The sequence below is a fragment of the Narcine bancroftii genome, chromosome 9, assembly GCF_036971445.1.
Source record: "Narcine bancroftii isolate sNarBan1 chromosome 9, sNarBan1.hap1, whole genome shotgun sequence".
NCBI lineage: Eukaryota > Metazoa > Chordata > Chondrichthyes > Torpediniformes > Narcinidae > Narcine > Narcine bancroftii.
In genome coordinates, this window is record NC_091477.1 from 90,441,908 (window position 1) to 90,457,915 (window position 16,008).

Consider the following 16,008-nt stretch of genomic DNA (forward strand, 5'->3'; position numbering starts at 1 on the left):
TTACTACTGTTTGTTATTATAATCCTATGTATGTTGATAAAATAAAATATTCAAAAAGGAGATTGTTAGGGAGAGAGTGAAGGGAGGAGCGTTCTGAGGAGGTGAGATTGGAGTACTAGCAGGAGGTGGTAAAGTTGAGATGGTTGATGTCTCGGTAGCAGTTGGAAATAAAAAGGTCCAGAATGGGCAGCTGCCCAGGATGATGTGTCCAGGAAGAAGGCTTGAAGTGGGAGAAGGGTTCTTAGGTGGGGAAGGGGGGGTTGGAGAGTCACAGTTGTGTAAGTGACCCTGGTGGTGGAGGCGACAGAAGAAGACTTCAGTATTGCAGTGGGCACGGGACTCATTGAGTTGTGAGTGGAGGGGGGATGAAAGTGTGGCCTCTACTGAGGACTGAGTGCTTTGTCTCAGAGAGGGGAAGGACAGGGGGGGATAGTAAAAACCAAATAGGGGTCAGAATTGATGTTATGGAGCGTGTTGGTGGGAGGGGGAGGTGGAGGGTTGGGGAGGTCCAAAGGAGGAGATGGAATGTGAGGGAGGTTTTAGGAAGGAGGAGGAGGGTTTAGGGATTGGTGGCAGGAGGGGGATTTGGGAGGTCAGTGGGGGAGGTAGTGGTTGGGGGAGGACATAGGGGGGAGGTGGCAGATAGCAGATAGCAGTCTGTGTTAGGAGTTGGCATTCGAGACGTCAGGAGCTCTAATGAATGGGGGGATCGGGGCCTGGGTTGGAGTGAGTGGCCGTGGTGTTGGGAGTCACATCGGGTTGGCGTCTGGGGCCTAGGATGAGTAGGCGGCTGAGCCGTTGGGAGCTCTGTCAACTTCCAATTTCTGTTAGGGCCCTCCCTTCCCTGTCTCTTTCTCTCTCTCTTCCCCCCCTCCCCCCTCTCTTTCCCTATCATTTTGTCTCCTTTTCTCTGGCTCCCCATCCCCTTCACTCTCCATTCAGAGAAAACCCTCCCCATCAGTTCTTGGCTTTTTTTTCTCTTCTGCTCTCCCATTTATGACCTTCTCACTGTGTCCCCCCTCCTTCCCCTTCCCCTTCTTGCTTTCTTCCCCCACTGTTTTATTCAGCTGCCTGCCTGCTTTATGTTCATACTTTGATAAAGGGCACAGGTCCAAACGGTTGGTTATATATTTTTGCTTCCTATGGAGACTTCATGACCTGCCGAGTTTCTCCAGCATGTTTGTGTATTAAAATGTGGAGCATTTATTATTATTAATACTAAATTAATGTTACCTAATTTCTAACTAAAGAAACCTTTGCATAAGACAGTTGTCAGGCATGTTTCAATTATTTTCTTAGAAAGAAATGAAAAATTAAGCCTGTATAGCCCAACTGCTATTTTTCAATAGACTCCTTTTTTTTCAGCTATTTTTCATTAATTACTGGCATTAATTAAATAATTCAGTCTCTAATCTTGATATTGTAACCATGTGAAACTGAAGCACAAGGAAACTGTCATCTCCTGACAGTTAACTATTTTTATTATGGTCTGTGTCAAATATCAGGGAGCAGAAGATTGAGGACAAAAATATTCTCCTTAACTTTGTAAGATCTTCCATGATAACTTTGTTCACAATAATTATTAGAATATAGATTTATGTGCTAAATGATCTAATGCCTACTCTGAGGACGATTTGGAGCCATTATCTTTTGTGCAGGAGTAAAGCTGACTTTAACCTTCTGCTTCTAACTTCTTTCAGTTTTTCACTGAATGCATGAGATTGTCAATTCTACATGTGACAAAATGTACATTAAATTAGTAATCCATTATTCAAGAACAATAGGAAGACATCAATGTTTTTGAAGAGTTTCCATAAGACGTCAGGTTGAAGCGTTGATGGTGATTATCAAAGACTGACACAGGATGATAGATTCAATACCTTCCAGAGAAACTGTGGACTGCGGGCTGCAATGCCAATCAAATTATTCCAATGTGATATAAAATGACCATTTACACCTGTGACTGGATTTTATTTTTGAATAGTACTGTTTTATGCACCTGTTAGTGAATCTTTCTGAAACCTGATTGCAAAAGGTAGCTCATTTACAAAAGAAACTTGCTTGGTTCAAAGCAATATTTCTTAAGCCATTTTCACACTTGCGTCCAAGTAAATTGGCTGTTCAGTGTCCCAGGATAGGAATGGAGGTTTGGCCTTTCACACTAGACCACTCCTAACTGGGACACCGAACGCCTTCACACTTGCAAGGGTTTATCCCCAGCTTTTGGTCTGTTCTACCTTTAATAGGAAGTGCCTGCAATGAAATTGCCCATTTCACACTTGCCTGATCTCAACACTGGCATCTGCATATTGTACTAGGGGTCAAGGCCAGCAATCCCTCGTGTGAGATGATGTCATCTGACACTGGCATTGAGCAGATTTTGCTTTCACACTTGCCACTTTAAAGGCCGATTGGCGTTCGATTCCTGGGATCACTGGCAAGTGTGAAAGGGGCTTCAGACAGTTGCTGGATCCTTTACCCTGAAACATTGCAGCAGCAAACAGAGGACATTTGGTGAAATGTTACAATTCCTAAAGTGATGCCCATCGTATTGTGGGTGGTACAGTTAGCACAGTGTTATTGCCGCGCCAAGGATGAGGGTTTGAATCTGGCACTGTCTGTAAGGAGTTTGTACATTATCCCAGTGTCTGCATGGGTTTCCTTCAGATGCTCCAGTTTCCTCCCACTCTCCAAAACATATGGGAATCTTCGTCCGCGAAGCCAAGCCAAAGAAGAAGAAAAGAAGAAGAAGGGTGTAATTGGGCAGCGCAGTTTAAATGGCTGGAATCAATTTCTACTGTGCTGTAAATAATAGGTAACGATTAAAAAAAATTCCATTTGTTACATCCCTCCTGTCATGCAAGAGTGAAAAAAAAGGACATATCCAAAATAACCATCCAGTCTTTCTGTAAAATGACGGTATAGCTGGAGCTTCTGTAACAGCAGTGCTGCCGCTGGTCTGACCTGGGGGAATGAAGCTGTGGCTCTACTCTGCAGGGTCTTACTGCCCAGTTCAGAAGCTGATGGCTCCACATAGGCTTTAAGCAGCTCGCTAAAGGAACTGACAGTTTTTTACCAAAACAAATCCTACAACCGCGGGTTCTGTGCCCCAGATAGCAACACGTGCTGGACAGCAGCCATAAGGGGACTCCAGAGAAGCACCTGATACAGGGAGAACACCCATCCTGCTGCCTGTTGAGAAGGAGAACCATAGGGGACCTACAGGACAGTGACCAGAGCAGCGAGCCGCTCAGCGGCTGAAGAACTCACACAGGCTGTAGATTGTTGGTGATTCGTGGTTGAAGGACTCACCCAGGCTGCTGGCGACATGCGGTCGAAGGACCCACACAGGCTGTGGGCTGATGGAGACTGGCTCATGGGAACCAGGTATTGGATCTGGGATTCGTTAGGTCGCTGAGGGAAAGAAGGGATCCTGAAGGCCCTCAGGTGCTGAAGGCTTTCTGATCGTGCATCTGGAGCTTGGGTTGCCAATGGATCAAACAGGGGTTTGTGAGTCTGCAGGATCATGGGATGTGAATCCAGACACTCAGTGACTCTGAAAGGACTCTCTTTTGCTTCTCTTTTTCTTATCTCTTATGGGTGTTGGGCAATGCTGAAGGCAACTCTTTGTTCATGTATATATATTACTTATTTTGCAGTATTATATGACAAAAGGAATCTTGAATCTTCAGTGAAACACAACATCTTCCAGATATTGATGGGGCAGGGAGTCATCCAGTTGAATAGCACAGAAGTGGCCCTCCACTTCCATGCTAACCTTTTTGTGCACCTGCACATCCCATTTTCTACTTTAGACTCCATCTTCAAGCGGCCTTGCCTGTTTAAATATTTCCAAATGCCTTTTAAATGTAGTATTTGTGTCCACCACATCCTTTGGTATATTCCAGATATCAAACAGTGTCTGGGTATAAATTCAAATTCCCTCCTCTCACCTCTAAGTGTTTTTGATATATTGACAGGAAATTTATGTTGTCAGGAGCTGGTCTTAACTGGCTGCATTTTTAGTGGATCTGTAATTGAGCTGAGGTCTTCTGCATGTTTAGGGGTTCATCCTCTGGTATCTCCATCTCTGCTTCCAACATGGAAGAACTGAGAGATCTTTGGGTCAATGACCGCAGGACACTCAAAGCTACTGCACAGGCCTTCATTAACTGTGGGATCGAGTTCAAGTCCATAAGGTAATGTTGCAGCTACACAGACCCCACTTGGAATATTGTATTCGTATAGGGTCACCTCATTAAAAGGAAAGGTTCCTTTATTGGAACTCAATACTTCATGTAACATACATGAAATTCTTTAACTTTGTCTATCATAAGGAAGACAGAGAGTTGCACCCCACTCAGTTATGAAGTCCCAGTGAGGAATGAACTTGTGACCCCTGCTTTACAAGACCAGGGCTCTCACCTCTGAGCTATTGGAGCCTGTGGATGCAGAGATTTACAAGGATGCTGCCTATATTGGAGAGCATGTCTTATGAGGATAGGCTGAATGAACTTGGCCTTTTCTCTAACATCACAGTATTCGAACAAATTTGGGAACCGTACATGGAACACAACACAGAAGTCCTACCACGGACCTCCACCACCTAAAATGACAGAATGAGAAGAAGACGAAATGAACTGACCCAGTTAGTAAAAGTAGATGACGCAATTTTCTTGTTTATTTTCATTGTGTGATGACATTGTTTAATGGGTTTAATGTATCATATATGTTGAACGTTGAGTGGGTGGGGAGGAGGGTGGGAAGGAGGGAGGGAAGGGAGGGGGGCAAAAGGGGAGGAAATGACTGTGTACATTCAAGAGGGAAATATCTATGTGTATTTGGTTAATATGGTTCATAGTGTGAAAAATATTTTTTAAAAAATACTTGGCCTTTTCTCTTTAGAGAGACAGAGGATGAGGGGTATCCTTATAGAGGTGTACAGGATGATGAGAGATATTGATTGTGTGGTTGGCCAGAGGCTTTTTCCCAGGGCTGAAATGGTTAACACGAGAGGTCTTAAATTTCAAGTACTTAAGAATAAATATGGGGGTTATGTAAGGGGTAAGTTTTCACCGAAAGTGGAAGCTGCATGGAATGCACTGCCAGCAACAGTGGTGGAGGCAGGTTCAATAGGATCTTTAAAGAGACGATTAGATAAAAACATGGAACTGAGAAAAATGGAGGGTTATGCAGTAGGGAGATTCTAGGCAGATGTTAGAATAGGTTATTGGGTCAGCACGACACTGTGGGCCAAAAGGTCTGTGTTGTGCTGTAGATTTTTATGTTCTATGACATTTCAGCAATGTTTTGGGACCAGTACAAGACAGAAAGGTTACCATTCGACTGGACTAGGAACATTATCCTGAGAGGGAGAAATGATCAGAGGAAGGGGAAAAGGTTTTTTTTGGAGAGCTTGTCAGAGGGATATGAACTTGAGAAGTCAGGTGGGAAGGAACAGAAAGTTCCTACAGCAAAATGTATAGGGCAACAATGGCGTGAAGCAAGGCTGTGTTCTCGCACCAACCCTCTTTTCAATCTTCTTCAGCATGATGCTGAACCAAGCCATGAAAGACCCCAACAATGAAGACGTTGTTTACATCCGGTACCGCACGGATGGCAGTCTCTTCAATCTGAAGCGCCTGCAAGCTCACACCAAGACACAAGAGAAACTTGTCCGTGAACTACTCTTTGCAGACGATGCCGCTTTAGTTGCCCATTCAGAGCCAGCTCTTCAGCGCTTGACGTCCTGCTTTGCGGAAACTGCCAAAATGTTTGGCCTGGAAGTCAGCCTGAAGAAAACTGAGGTCCTCCATCAGCCAGCTCCCCACCATGACTACCAGCCCCCCCACATCTCCATCGGGCACACAAAACTCAAAACGGTCAACCAGTTTACCTATCTCGGCTGCACCATTTCATCAGATGCAAGGATCGACAATGAGATAGACAACAAACTCGCCAAGGCAAATAGCGCCTTTGGAAGACTACACAAAAGAGTCTGGAAAAACAACCAACTGAAAAACCTCACAAAGATAAGCGTATACAGAGCCGTTGTCAGACCCACACTCCTGTTCGGCTCCGAATCATGGGTCCTCTACCGGCATCACCTACGGCTCCTAGAACGCTTCCACCAGCGTTGTCTCCGCTCCATCCTCAACATCCATTGGAGCGCTTTCATCCCTAACGTCGAAGTACTCGAGATGGCAGAGGTCGACAGCATCGAGTCCACGCTGCTGAAGATCCAGCTGCGCTGGATGGGTCACGTCTCCAGAATGGAGGACCATCGCCTTCCCAAGATCGTGTTATATGGCGAGCTCTCCACTGGCCACCGTGACAGAGGTGCACCAAAGAAAAGGTACAAGGACTGCCTAAAGAAATCTCTTGGTGCCTGCCACATTGACCACCGCCAGTGGGCTGATATCGCCTCAAACCGTGCATCTTGGCGCCTCACAGTTTGGCGGGCAGCAACCTCCTTTGAAGAAGCCCGCAGAGCACACCTCACTGACAAAAGGCAAAGGAGGAAAAACCCAACACCCAACCCCAACCAACCAATTTTCCCCTGCAGCCGCTGCAACCGTGTCTGCCTGTCCCGCATCGGACTTGTCAGCCACAAACGAGCCTGCAACTGACGTGGACTTTTACCCCCTCCATAAATCTTCGTCCGCGAAGCCAAGCCAAAGAAAAAGATAGGGCAACAGCAACAAAGGTGAGCAATAATTAGTTCAGTGACTGGGAAAAATTTCAAAATTCATGTGCATCTCTAATGAGGTGGATGAATATAGCACACTCATAAATGGTAGTGATCATATTGACATTATAGAGGGGTGACTATCCCTGGGACAAAATATGGCAGGGTATATGATATATTAAAAGGTGAGTTTTACTCGTGCATAATTGGTGAGCAGTACAATGCTTAGAAAATTAGCTTGGCTCAGGAGGCGGTTGTATTGAATTGAGATTGGTTTGCTCAGGAGGCAGTTGTATTGAATTGAGATTGGTTTGCTTAGGAAGCAGTTGTATTGAATTGAGATTGGTTTGCTCAGGAGGCAGTTGTATTGAATTGAGATTGGTTTGCTCAGGAAGCAGTTGTATTGAATTGAGATTGGTTTGCTCAGGAGGCAGTTGTATTGAATTGAGATTGGTTTGCTCAGGAGGCGGTTGTATTGAATTGAGATTGGTTTGCTCAGGAGGCAGTTGTATTGAATTGAGATTGGTTTGCTCAGGAGGCGGTTGTATTGAATTGAGATTGGTTTGCTCAGGAGGCGGTTGTATTGAATTGAGATTGGTTTGCTCAGGAGGCAGTTGTATTGAATTGAGATTGGTTTGCTCAGGAGGCAGTTGTATTGAATTGAGATTGGTTTGCTCAGGAGGCGGTTGTATTGAATTGAGATTGGTTTGCTCAGGAGGCGGTTGTATTGAATTGAGATTGGTTTGCTCAGGAGGCGGTTGTATTGAATTAAGATTGGTTTGCTCAGGAGGTGGTTGTATTGAATTGAAATTGGTTTGCTGCAGGAGGTTGTTTGCTCAGGAGGCGGTTGTATTGAATTGAGATTGGTTTGCTCAGGAGGCAGTTGTATTGAATTGAGATTGGTTTGCTCAGGAGGCGGTTGTATTGAATTGAGATTGGTTTGCTCAGGAGGCAGTTGTATTGAATTGAGATTGGTTTGCTCAGGAGGCAGTTGTATTGAATTGAGATTGGTTTGCTCAGGAGGCGGTTGTATTGAATTGAGATTGGTTTGCACAGGAGGTGGTTTGCTCAGGTGGCGGTTGTATTGAATTGAGATTGGTTTGCTCAGGATGCGGTTGTATTGAATTGAGATTGGTTTGCTGCAGGAGGCGGATTGCTCTGGAGGCGGTTTGCTCAGGAGGCGGTTTGCTCAGGAGGTGGTTGTATTGAATTGAAATTGATTTGCTGCAGGATGTTGTTTGCTCAGGAGGCGGTTGTATTGAATTGAGATTGGTTTGCGCAGGAGGTGGTTGTATTGAATTGAGATTGGTTTGCTCAGGAGGCGGTTGTATTGAATTGAGATTGGTTTGCTCAGGAGGCGGTTGTATTGAATTGAGATTGGTTTGCTCAGGAGGCGGTTAGATTGAATTGAGATTGGTTTGCTCAGGAGGCGGTTGTATTGAATTGAGATTGGTTTGCACAGGAGGTGGTTTGCTCAGGTGGCGGTTGTATTGAATTGAGATTGGTTTGCTGCAGGAGGCGGATTGCTCAGGAGGCGGTTTGCTCAGGAGGCGGTTGTATTGAATTGAGAAAGGTTTGCTCAGGAGGCGGTTGTATTGAATTGAGATTGGTTTGCTCAGGAGGCGGTTGTATTGAATTGAGATTGGTTTGCTCAGGAGGCGGTTGTATTGAATTGAGATTGGTTTGCTGCAGGAGGCGGATTGCTCAGGAGGCGGTTTGCTCAGGAGGCGGTTTGCTCAGGAGGCGGTTTGCTCAGGAGGCGGTTGTATTGAATTGAGATTGGTTTGCTCAGGAGGTGGTTGTATTGAATTGAAATTGGTTTGCTGCAGGAGGTTGTTTGCTCAGGAGGCGGTTGTATTGAATTGAGATTGGTTTGCTGCAGGAGGTTGTTTGCTCAGGAGGCGGTTGTATTGAATTGAGATTGGTTTGCCAAGGAGGCGGTTGTATTGAATTGAGATTGGTTTGCTCAGGAGGCGGTTGTATTGAATTGAGATTGGTTTGCTGCAGGAGGCGGATTGCTCAGGAGGCGGTTTGCTCAGGAGGCGGTTTGCTCAGGAGGCGGTTTGCTCAGGAGGAGATTTGCTCAGGAGGCGGTTGTATTGAATTGAGATTGGTTTGCTCAGGAGGTGGTTGTATTGAATTGAAATTGGTTTGCTGCAGGAGGTTGTTTGCTCAGGAGGCGGTTGTATTGAATTGAGATTGGTTAGCTGCAGGAGGTTGTTTGCTCAGGAGGCGGTTGTATTGAATTGAGATTGGTTTGCCAAGGAGGCGGTTGTATTGAATTGAGATTGGTTTGCCAAGGAGGCGGTTGTATTGAATTGAGATTGGTTTGCTGCAGGAGGTTGTTTGCTCAGGAGGCGGTTATATTGAATTGAGATTGGTTTGCCAAGGAGGCGGTTGTATTGAATTGAGATTGGTTTGCTGCAGCTAAGAAACATTGGGACATGAAAGGATGAAGGAAACTTACAGTATGTAGGACTTGAATTCAGCAAAATGAACTCTGCAAGTCAGATGGAACCTGATTATGAAGAAGGAAGTCTGATCTTTGTTAACCTATCATCCACTTTCTGGATTTGTCATTCCTGATTTTGACCATTTCCATCCCCTAACAGATACAGTACCTAAAGTAGAATGGAGCAGAAGACAAGATTACTCATCTTTGCATTTTAGTGTCTCATGGATTCTCCCAAAACTATTGATAATTCAGACACAGCGAAGCATTAAAAAACAGATATCCTGGGCCTTTAGTCTTGCTCAGTCTGAGATCACTCAGTACCGCAGAAGTAAGAAAAATCTGCTGCAAAATATTCCTCATCGACAGCTCTGCAGCAAAGATCAAATGGTCAGAAGGTCACTGGCTTAGCAAGCAACACCTTCAAGACATGAAAGTCAGACGATGGGTTGAATAATCTAATCGTTTGTTATAATGCAGGATTCTTGAGAAAAAGGATGGAAGTAGCTTCAATAGTACATTTCAAAGGATTTAGCACCAGCTTAGGACTTGTTGGGTTGCTCTTTCAGAGTTGGACGGGCAATGGGTTTCCTTACTCTTCTGATTCTATGCATATATTAAATTGGAAGTTGGCTAACTGTACACTGACAAATTGAGATCATTTCAACCTCTACTTATTCTTGAATTTTCAACCACAAATCAAAAGTAATCTACTCAATATGAAAGATGATTTAAAACAAAATTTATTGAAAATCCATAATACATAACAATTGTTACCTTTTTCTGAATAATGCAGCAAGGAAAAATTCGTTCATTTACAATAGACGTACAAATTTTGCAACAAATATTCCATTAGATTTACTTTGGTTCATTATTTCCAGCACTGGGGAACTCTGGAATATCATGAGAACATGTCTATAATTTTTTGTGTGACAAGCTGCCTTGTATTGCAAAAGTACTCATTGAAAGTGCTATCTTTCAATAACATTTATTTTCTTCGATTTGAATATTGTGTCACAGAGTATAATACATGGAAGCACATTTCAGGCTTTAAATAGTATTTGAGGGTTGTATTTTTTTAAAAAGTGTTAGAATTACTACCATAAGGTCAATTCAATGACAAAAAAAAAACTGTCCATATTTCTTTGCAAGTGGTTTGAGGTGCAGAACCACCTTTACATTTTAACTGCAAACAATAGACTTGATGTGGGTGTTGATGTCTTTCAGCTGTCACATAACCTGACATTTGTTGGTCCTGCACAATTTGTTTGAACCCATCAATTAGACCAACATAGGAAACTGAAGGTATTTTAATTAAAAACTATAATGTGCCTATATCGATACAATAAAAGGCAAATAATTTGTCAGAATTGAGTTTAAACAAATACCACAACTGGAGTAAATATTTGATCATTATTATTGCTCCCAAAAGATTCTTATTGCCAGTGTCATGCTGTTGATAATTCTATTAGCTTGTGACTGTGGATTTCCAACTCTAACTGTTGAATGTTTCTACACAGAATACAATTGACTACATTATTTCTGCCACAAGGTTATTGAGATGGAAATTTAAGAATGCAGCCATAGAGTAAGTTTAAAACCCATCCCAGAGTTCTCAGCAAGTCCATAGATTCACAGGATCTCTTTTTAAAAAAAAAAGTTCTTGAGTCTTAAAATCATTGTAGTCAAGTCATTATCTCAATTGTGCTTTCTGTCTGGCCTCCACCTAGGTCAGAAAAGAACTCCAGTGCCAGATAAATGTGTATTGGAATGAAGACGTATGCTGTGTATAGAACCATAGCCACAATGGTGAGCAGCACTGAATTAAAAATGGTCTTTTCCCAGGGCTCCAGCACATAGCTGCATGTAATTAGAAGGTATTGGTAATATAGCCAGGCCATTGTTTCCTTCAGACCTTTCATGTCCATATCCCTCACTGTGTGTTGGGTAAGTTAACCTACATGGGTAAAAAGAGAATTTAGTTAAAATCAAAGGGAGAAAAGTGTAATGCTTGTAACTTTACTGCTTTAATTCTGCATAAATGTAAATCTTTCCAGGGTCACAAGCTACCTGAATACTCACTGTGAAAAAAAAAATCCAAACCAAAATGCAGTGAAGACAAGAAATCTGAAGTTAAAGCTTTCAAGTCTGGCCACGATTCTGCAAAAAAAAAAATGTTTGGAGTTGATAAGAAAATATAGATGCATCAAAAGCTAGTTCAAAGAGCAATTGGAGGAAGCAGAAGCATTTCATTGACTTTGAAATCATTTCTGACAGTACCATACTTTAGTTAACAATTGTCCAATTATGCAAAGTAAGATGGCAGTTTGAACCAAAACTCCACACTATACACCACCTCCAGCTTGACTTGGAAATGTATCGCTGTTCCTTCACTGTCAATGGTTTAAAAAAAAATCTGGAACTCTCTACCAAACAGCATTCGAGGCGTACTCACGCCTTAAGGACTGCAGAGGTTCAAGAAGGGAGCTCAAGGTCAATTAGGGATGGGTAATTACATGGACACAAGAGACTGCAGATACCAGAACTTGGAGCAAAAACAATATGCTGGAGGAACTCAGTGGATAGTGAGAAAGAATTGTTGACATTTCATGGCAGAACCTTTCATCAGGACTCCCAAAGCCTGTCCACCTTATAAGGATGGGCAATTGAATGCTGGCTCAGTGTGCATGGTCCATATTCCTTGAATAACTAGATTATAAAAATGTTCCTCTGTAATTTGCTTGTTTGCAGTATATTTCATTTAGATAATCTGCCTTTTGATTTGCCTCACTGAAATGCAGGAACTCACACATTCTCACATTGAAGTTTTCATGCACAATCTTCCTATCACCTGCTGCAGTTTCACAATATTTCTGTCGCAACTTTTCCTTACACTTATTATCATTTCATTGATAATTATCATCAAGGCTGAACCCAGAGCAACTTTTCTGTTGACTTCATACTGTACCTGTATATTGAAAAGACAGGAAGTACAAGACTGTGGTAAGAATAGAGCTTTGACTTGCCAGTAAGTCCAAAGATTAGGCAATATGAAACTTAGAGTCCATATGGGCATTAAATACTGTGTGTACATTTTTGTTAAAGTGTGCCTTGAGTCATTGGTCTTCTCCAGGAAGAAAGTTAGAAGTTTATTTCTGTTTGGTTATTATGAAGACTGTTTGTGTTTGATTCCCATCTTCTATTAATTGTCATGTTAGTTTAAAGGTTAGCCCCCTGAAGTCTACTCAATTTATTTGACTTGCTTGTAAAAGCCAACCAAATATTTTCACCAATGGTGACGATAAGATTTCACTTGATTTCAGATCTTTGTAAAAATACTTTGTACACATTTGAGAAGGAATTATTATAGTTCAGAGAAAATTATCTCAGTTTTAGAGTTGACAGACTTTTGAAGTGGCAAACTACTTGGGGGTTATGAGATCCAGGTTAAAAAAAATGTGAGGAAAAAATTGAAAATAAAATTCTCATCTTGCTAAAATTGTGTTTTATTTTCTCTTTATTTGAAACAACTATCCATTTCAAATAATCAGTTGAATTTTTTTTGATAACTTGTGGCAAAGTATTCCACATTAGCAGGAAAAAATTTAAGTAGTAAATGGAAAGTTAGTGATACAGTGATTTTGCATGGATTTTGAATGTGGTGGACCAGGAGCCAATGTATTGGTAGCACAGTACATTAATTACCAGAATGACATTGTGGATTACTGATAATGGCAACAGAAGTTTAAATCCAGCATGACAAAGAAATTAAAATTAAATAAATTTGGAATAATGAGATTTCTTTGATAGAGGTAATGACAAAAACTGTAGCATTGCCATAAACATTCACCTAGTTCACCAGTGTCCTCAATGGACGAAAATCCACTTTTCCCCAAAAGAGACCATTGTTTGAATTTTATATCACCAATTCTTTCCTGAATCCTGAAATGCCCAAACCAACCAATCGGTTCAAAGGAGATATAGGGAGAGATAATAAATCCTGGCCTTGTTAGCAAAAACAAAGTGAAAACAGGATTGACAAGTGTTTTGGACAAGCTCACGTTTTATTCCTAGGAAGAGAATCATTAAAATTAAGATAATTGCATGAATAATGGGCTCATGACAGTGAAATACTGCTCATAACTAAGCAGACTTAATAGAGATGAATAGCTCACTTAAAGACCAAGTAGAATATCACAGCTATTAAACAATCTGCTTCAGGCTTAATTCTGCAGTGAGAGAGAAGGCCAGAAACAAAAATGAGGAATGGAGTTTCTGTTGGAGGTCAAAGACAACAAATGCACATCTGTAAAGGTACTGATTGAAAGGGTGCCAAACAAAACTTACAAGTATAATTTTAACCACATTAGACAGAAAACAGTGGAATTGATTAAGCTTCTACTGAGTCACAAGTAATTGTAGACCATTGGGGGATAGTGTCAAATTCCTCAGCAAGGTTAAGAAGAGTGTCAGTTCAGCAACCTGGATGAAGATTTTAATATAGTACTACAAAAAAAATTGTCCACAATTTTGGGAAGCAACAGTACAGTGAAAGAATTGAGAGAGGAAAAAAATGGAGACTAGAAATGATAGGTTGGTAGTCTGTATGACAAAGTACACAATGATGGTAATGACAGAAATTTGAAAGGGAGCAGACCAGGATTTCAGGTTCAGTCAACAGGAGCAAGTACCTTTGGCAGAGGAGAGCAGACCAACAATAATCTCCACTATTGTCCTACCAAATATAACACCTATCACAAATCTGCACATTCAGATTGCAATATTTTGCAAATCCCTCTTCCTAACCACGTGCTTGGCTGTATTTGCAGTGTAATTTCATGATGCTCCCCCATTTTTTTATATCCTGATTTCATTCTTGCTTCTGATACAATGACAAATTTTGTTGCACCATTCAGTCTTCTTGTTCCATCTAAAAATCGCAGCAGAACAGCACTCTGACTTTCAAGAGAATTGGAAAAGATTTCAACTTTGACAAGTCTTCTGCCCACCCTTCAACTTGGACCCAGCTCTTGAAGTCTTCACAATCCCTGACACAATTTACCACATTTTTCACTGATATCAAACAAATGTGATTTTCATCAAAGTTCCAGGCACAGATCATTTACATATGTAGTTAAAAAAAGTATATTCGTATGGAACCCTGGTCAAATGTTTCCCCTACTATTCCTCTTGTGGCACATTCCCTTTAATTTCATGGACCAATCATTAAAAGGCCCTTGTCCCAGGAATTAATGGGGAGTTAACCAGTTAAGGGCCCAGTGGAAAAGGAAAACAATCAGCATGTTGGCATCAAGTTGATGGCCTCTACCCCGACTCATTATCTCTGGCGTCAGGAGTCGCCGGTGTGCTGATTAAACCAGTGGAAAAAGGACAACTTCCATCCATTCCATTGGAAGGTGGACTCTCTGATCGCCTGGGGATGAGTTCAGTGGAAAAGCAGCCAGTGGAAACAGCGCAAAAGGTTTCCTATCCCCGGGCTCTGCACAGCCAATTAAGTGGAAAAAGGGCTAAAGTCAGACAAAGTCAGGGCTTTTTTTGGGGATTACATGAATTCTTGCTAAAATTACTCCTCAATCTTGATGTTGACCCTTTTTGACATCCTGGTAATTGGCTGAGCCCCTTTCAGCAAAAGGATCAGAGCTCCTCCAAGCAACTAACTTCTTGTTTGCTCAAGGATTGCAGTATCTGCAGTCTTTGTGCTTCTCTTTAGTAACAGTTATTTGGTTTCACTCTGGTGTAAGCTTGAGTAGAAAAAAAACACCTGAAGTCTCCCAATTTCTGTCCACCAACCTGCTTCATTGGAATAGATCCTCTCGCATTAAATGGGTCCCCCAAACGCTACTAGACCCATCTAAATATAGAGGAGCGCAGTACCCGATTCCAAACCCCCCTTGAGCCCGGTAAATGTATCTTCTCCGATGTCACCGATGGAAATGACAAGACCCTGCACAGAGCAACAATGAGCCTTGACCTTTTGTCTACCATGAAGCCGCACAACTAACTGCAAGCTGCTGTTGGCTACACAACCCTGCGGCAGCTCTCCCCTCCTTCTGATGCCCCCTGAACACAGGGTCTTCATTGGAACCCCACCAGCTCTCTCTCTTCCCATTCACTCGACAGCATCGCTCCCTGGCTCCCACACCCGCCCGTTCCTGGGCGCCGCCGCCGCCGCGGTGCCGCTCCTACTCACCACACTTCCGCGGCTGCTGCAGTTCCTGGTGTTCTAGCTCCGCACAAAATACCGAGCCCCCGCCACCGTCTCCCGACCCCGATTTCCCCTCCATCCCGGCGACCGAGGCTCTCCCCGCTCCTGCCCTCTCAGCTCCTCGGGTGCACCTATCGTCCCGAATGCCAACGCACGCTCCAGCTCCCATCCCATGCCCGCAGTCCCAGTTCCCACCACAAGCCCACCGCCAGCAGTCTCAGTCCCAATCGTCCCCTCCTAAGGACTGGATGCCCCCCCCCCACCCCCCAGCACCCCCAATCCCAGACAGACATACTCTCCCGACTGCTGCCTCGGTCACTCCACGTGCACTGGTTCCGCGGGCGTGTGACTTAAATTCGTACTGTCCCAGGACTGAAAGTCCCAGCAAGTATCAGAAACTGGCATTTGGGATTTCAGCCCTCCTTTATGCTTCTGATCGATTATCATTACCTGTCTGTCAATGTTTACCGAGAATTCAGTGCCCATTGCCAAAATGACTTGAAACAAAATATTACTCAGCCTTAAGACAATAAAAAAAACCTCAACCCATTTCAATGTAGATTGAATTGATCACAGGCTGATAACAAAATCTTGGGATTCAAATAACTGATCAAAATAGAAAAAGTTGATCTCGATGTACGC

The 16,008-nt window shown here is 42.8% G+C and overlaps 1 protein-coding gene across 2 annotated transcripts; it reads right to left on the reverse strand.

Annotated features, from left to right (window-relative positions):
- Positions 1 to 9,867: 9,867 nt before the first annotated feature.
- On the reverse strand, positions 9,868 to 15,767 carry sptssb (serine palmitoyltransferase, small subunit B). 2 transcript variants are annotated; one of them, XM_069896799.1, is made up of 3 exons: positions 15,662 to 15,767; positions 11,223 to 11,300; positions 9,868 to 11,097 (listed from the first exon to the last, which is right to left on the reverse strand). In XM_069896799.1, exon 3 carries the CDS (start codon positions 11,066 to 11,068, stop codon positions 10,826 to 10,828), a length of 243 nt encoding a protein of 80 aa, XP_069752900.1. In that variant the 5' UTR covers positions 11,069 to 11,097; positions 11,223 to 11,300; positions 15,662 to 15,767; the 3' UTR covers positions 9,868 to 10,825. The 2 variants fall into 2 exon arrangements, with proteins under 2 accessions (XP_069752900.1, XP_069752902.1); XM_069896801.1 differs by having other exon boundaries at positions 11,211 to 11,300.
- Positions 15,768 to 16,008: the final 241 nt, after the last annotated feature.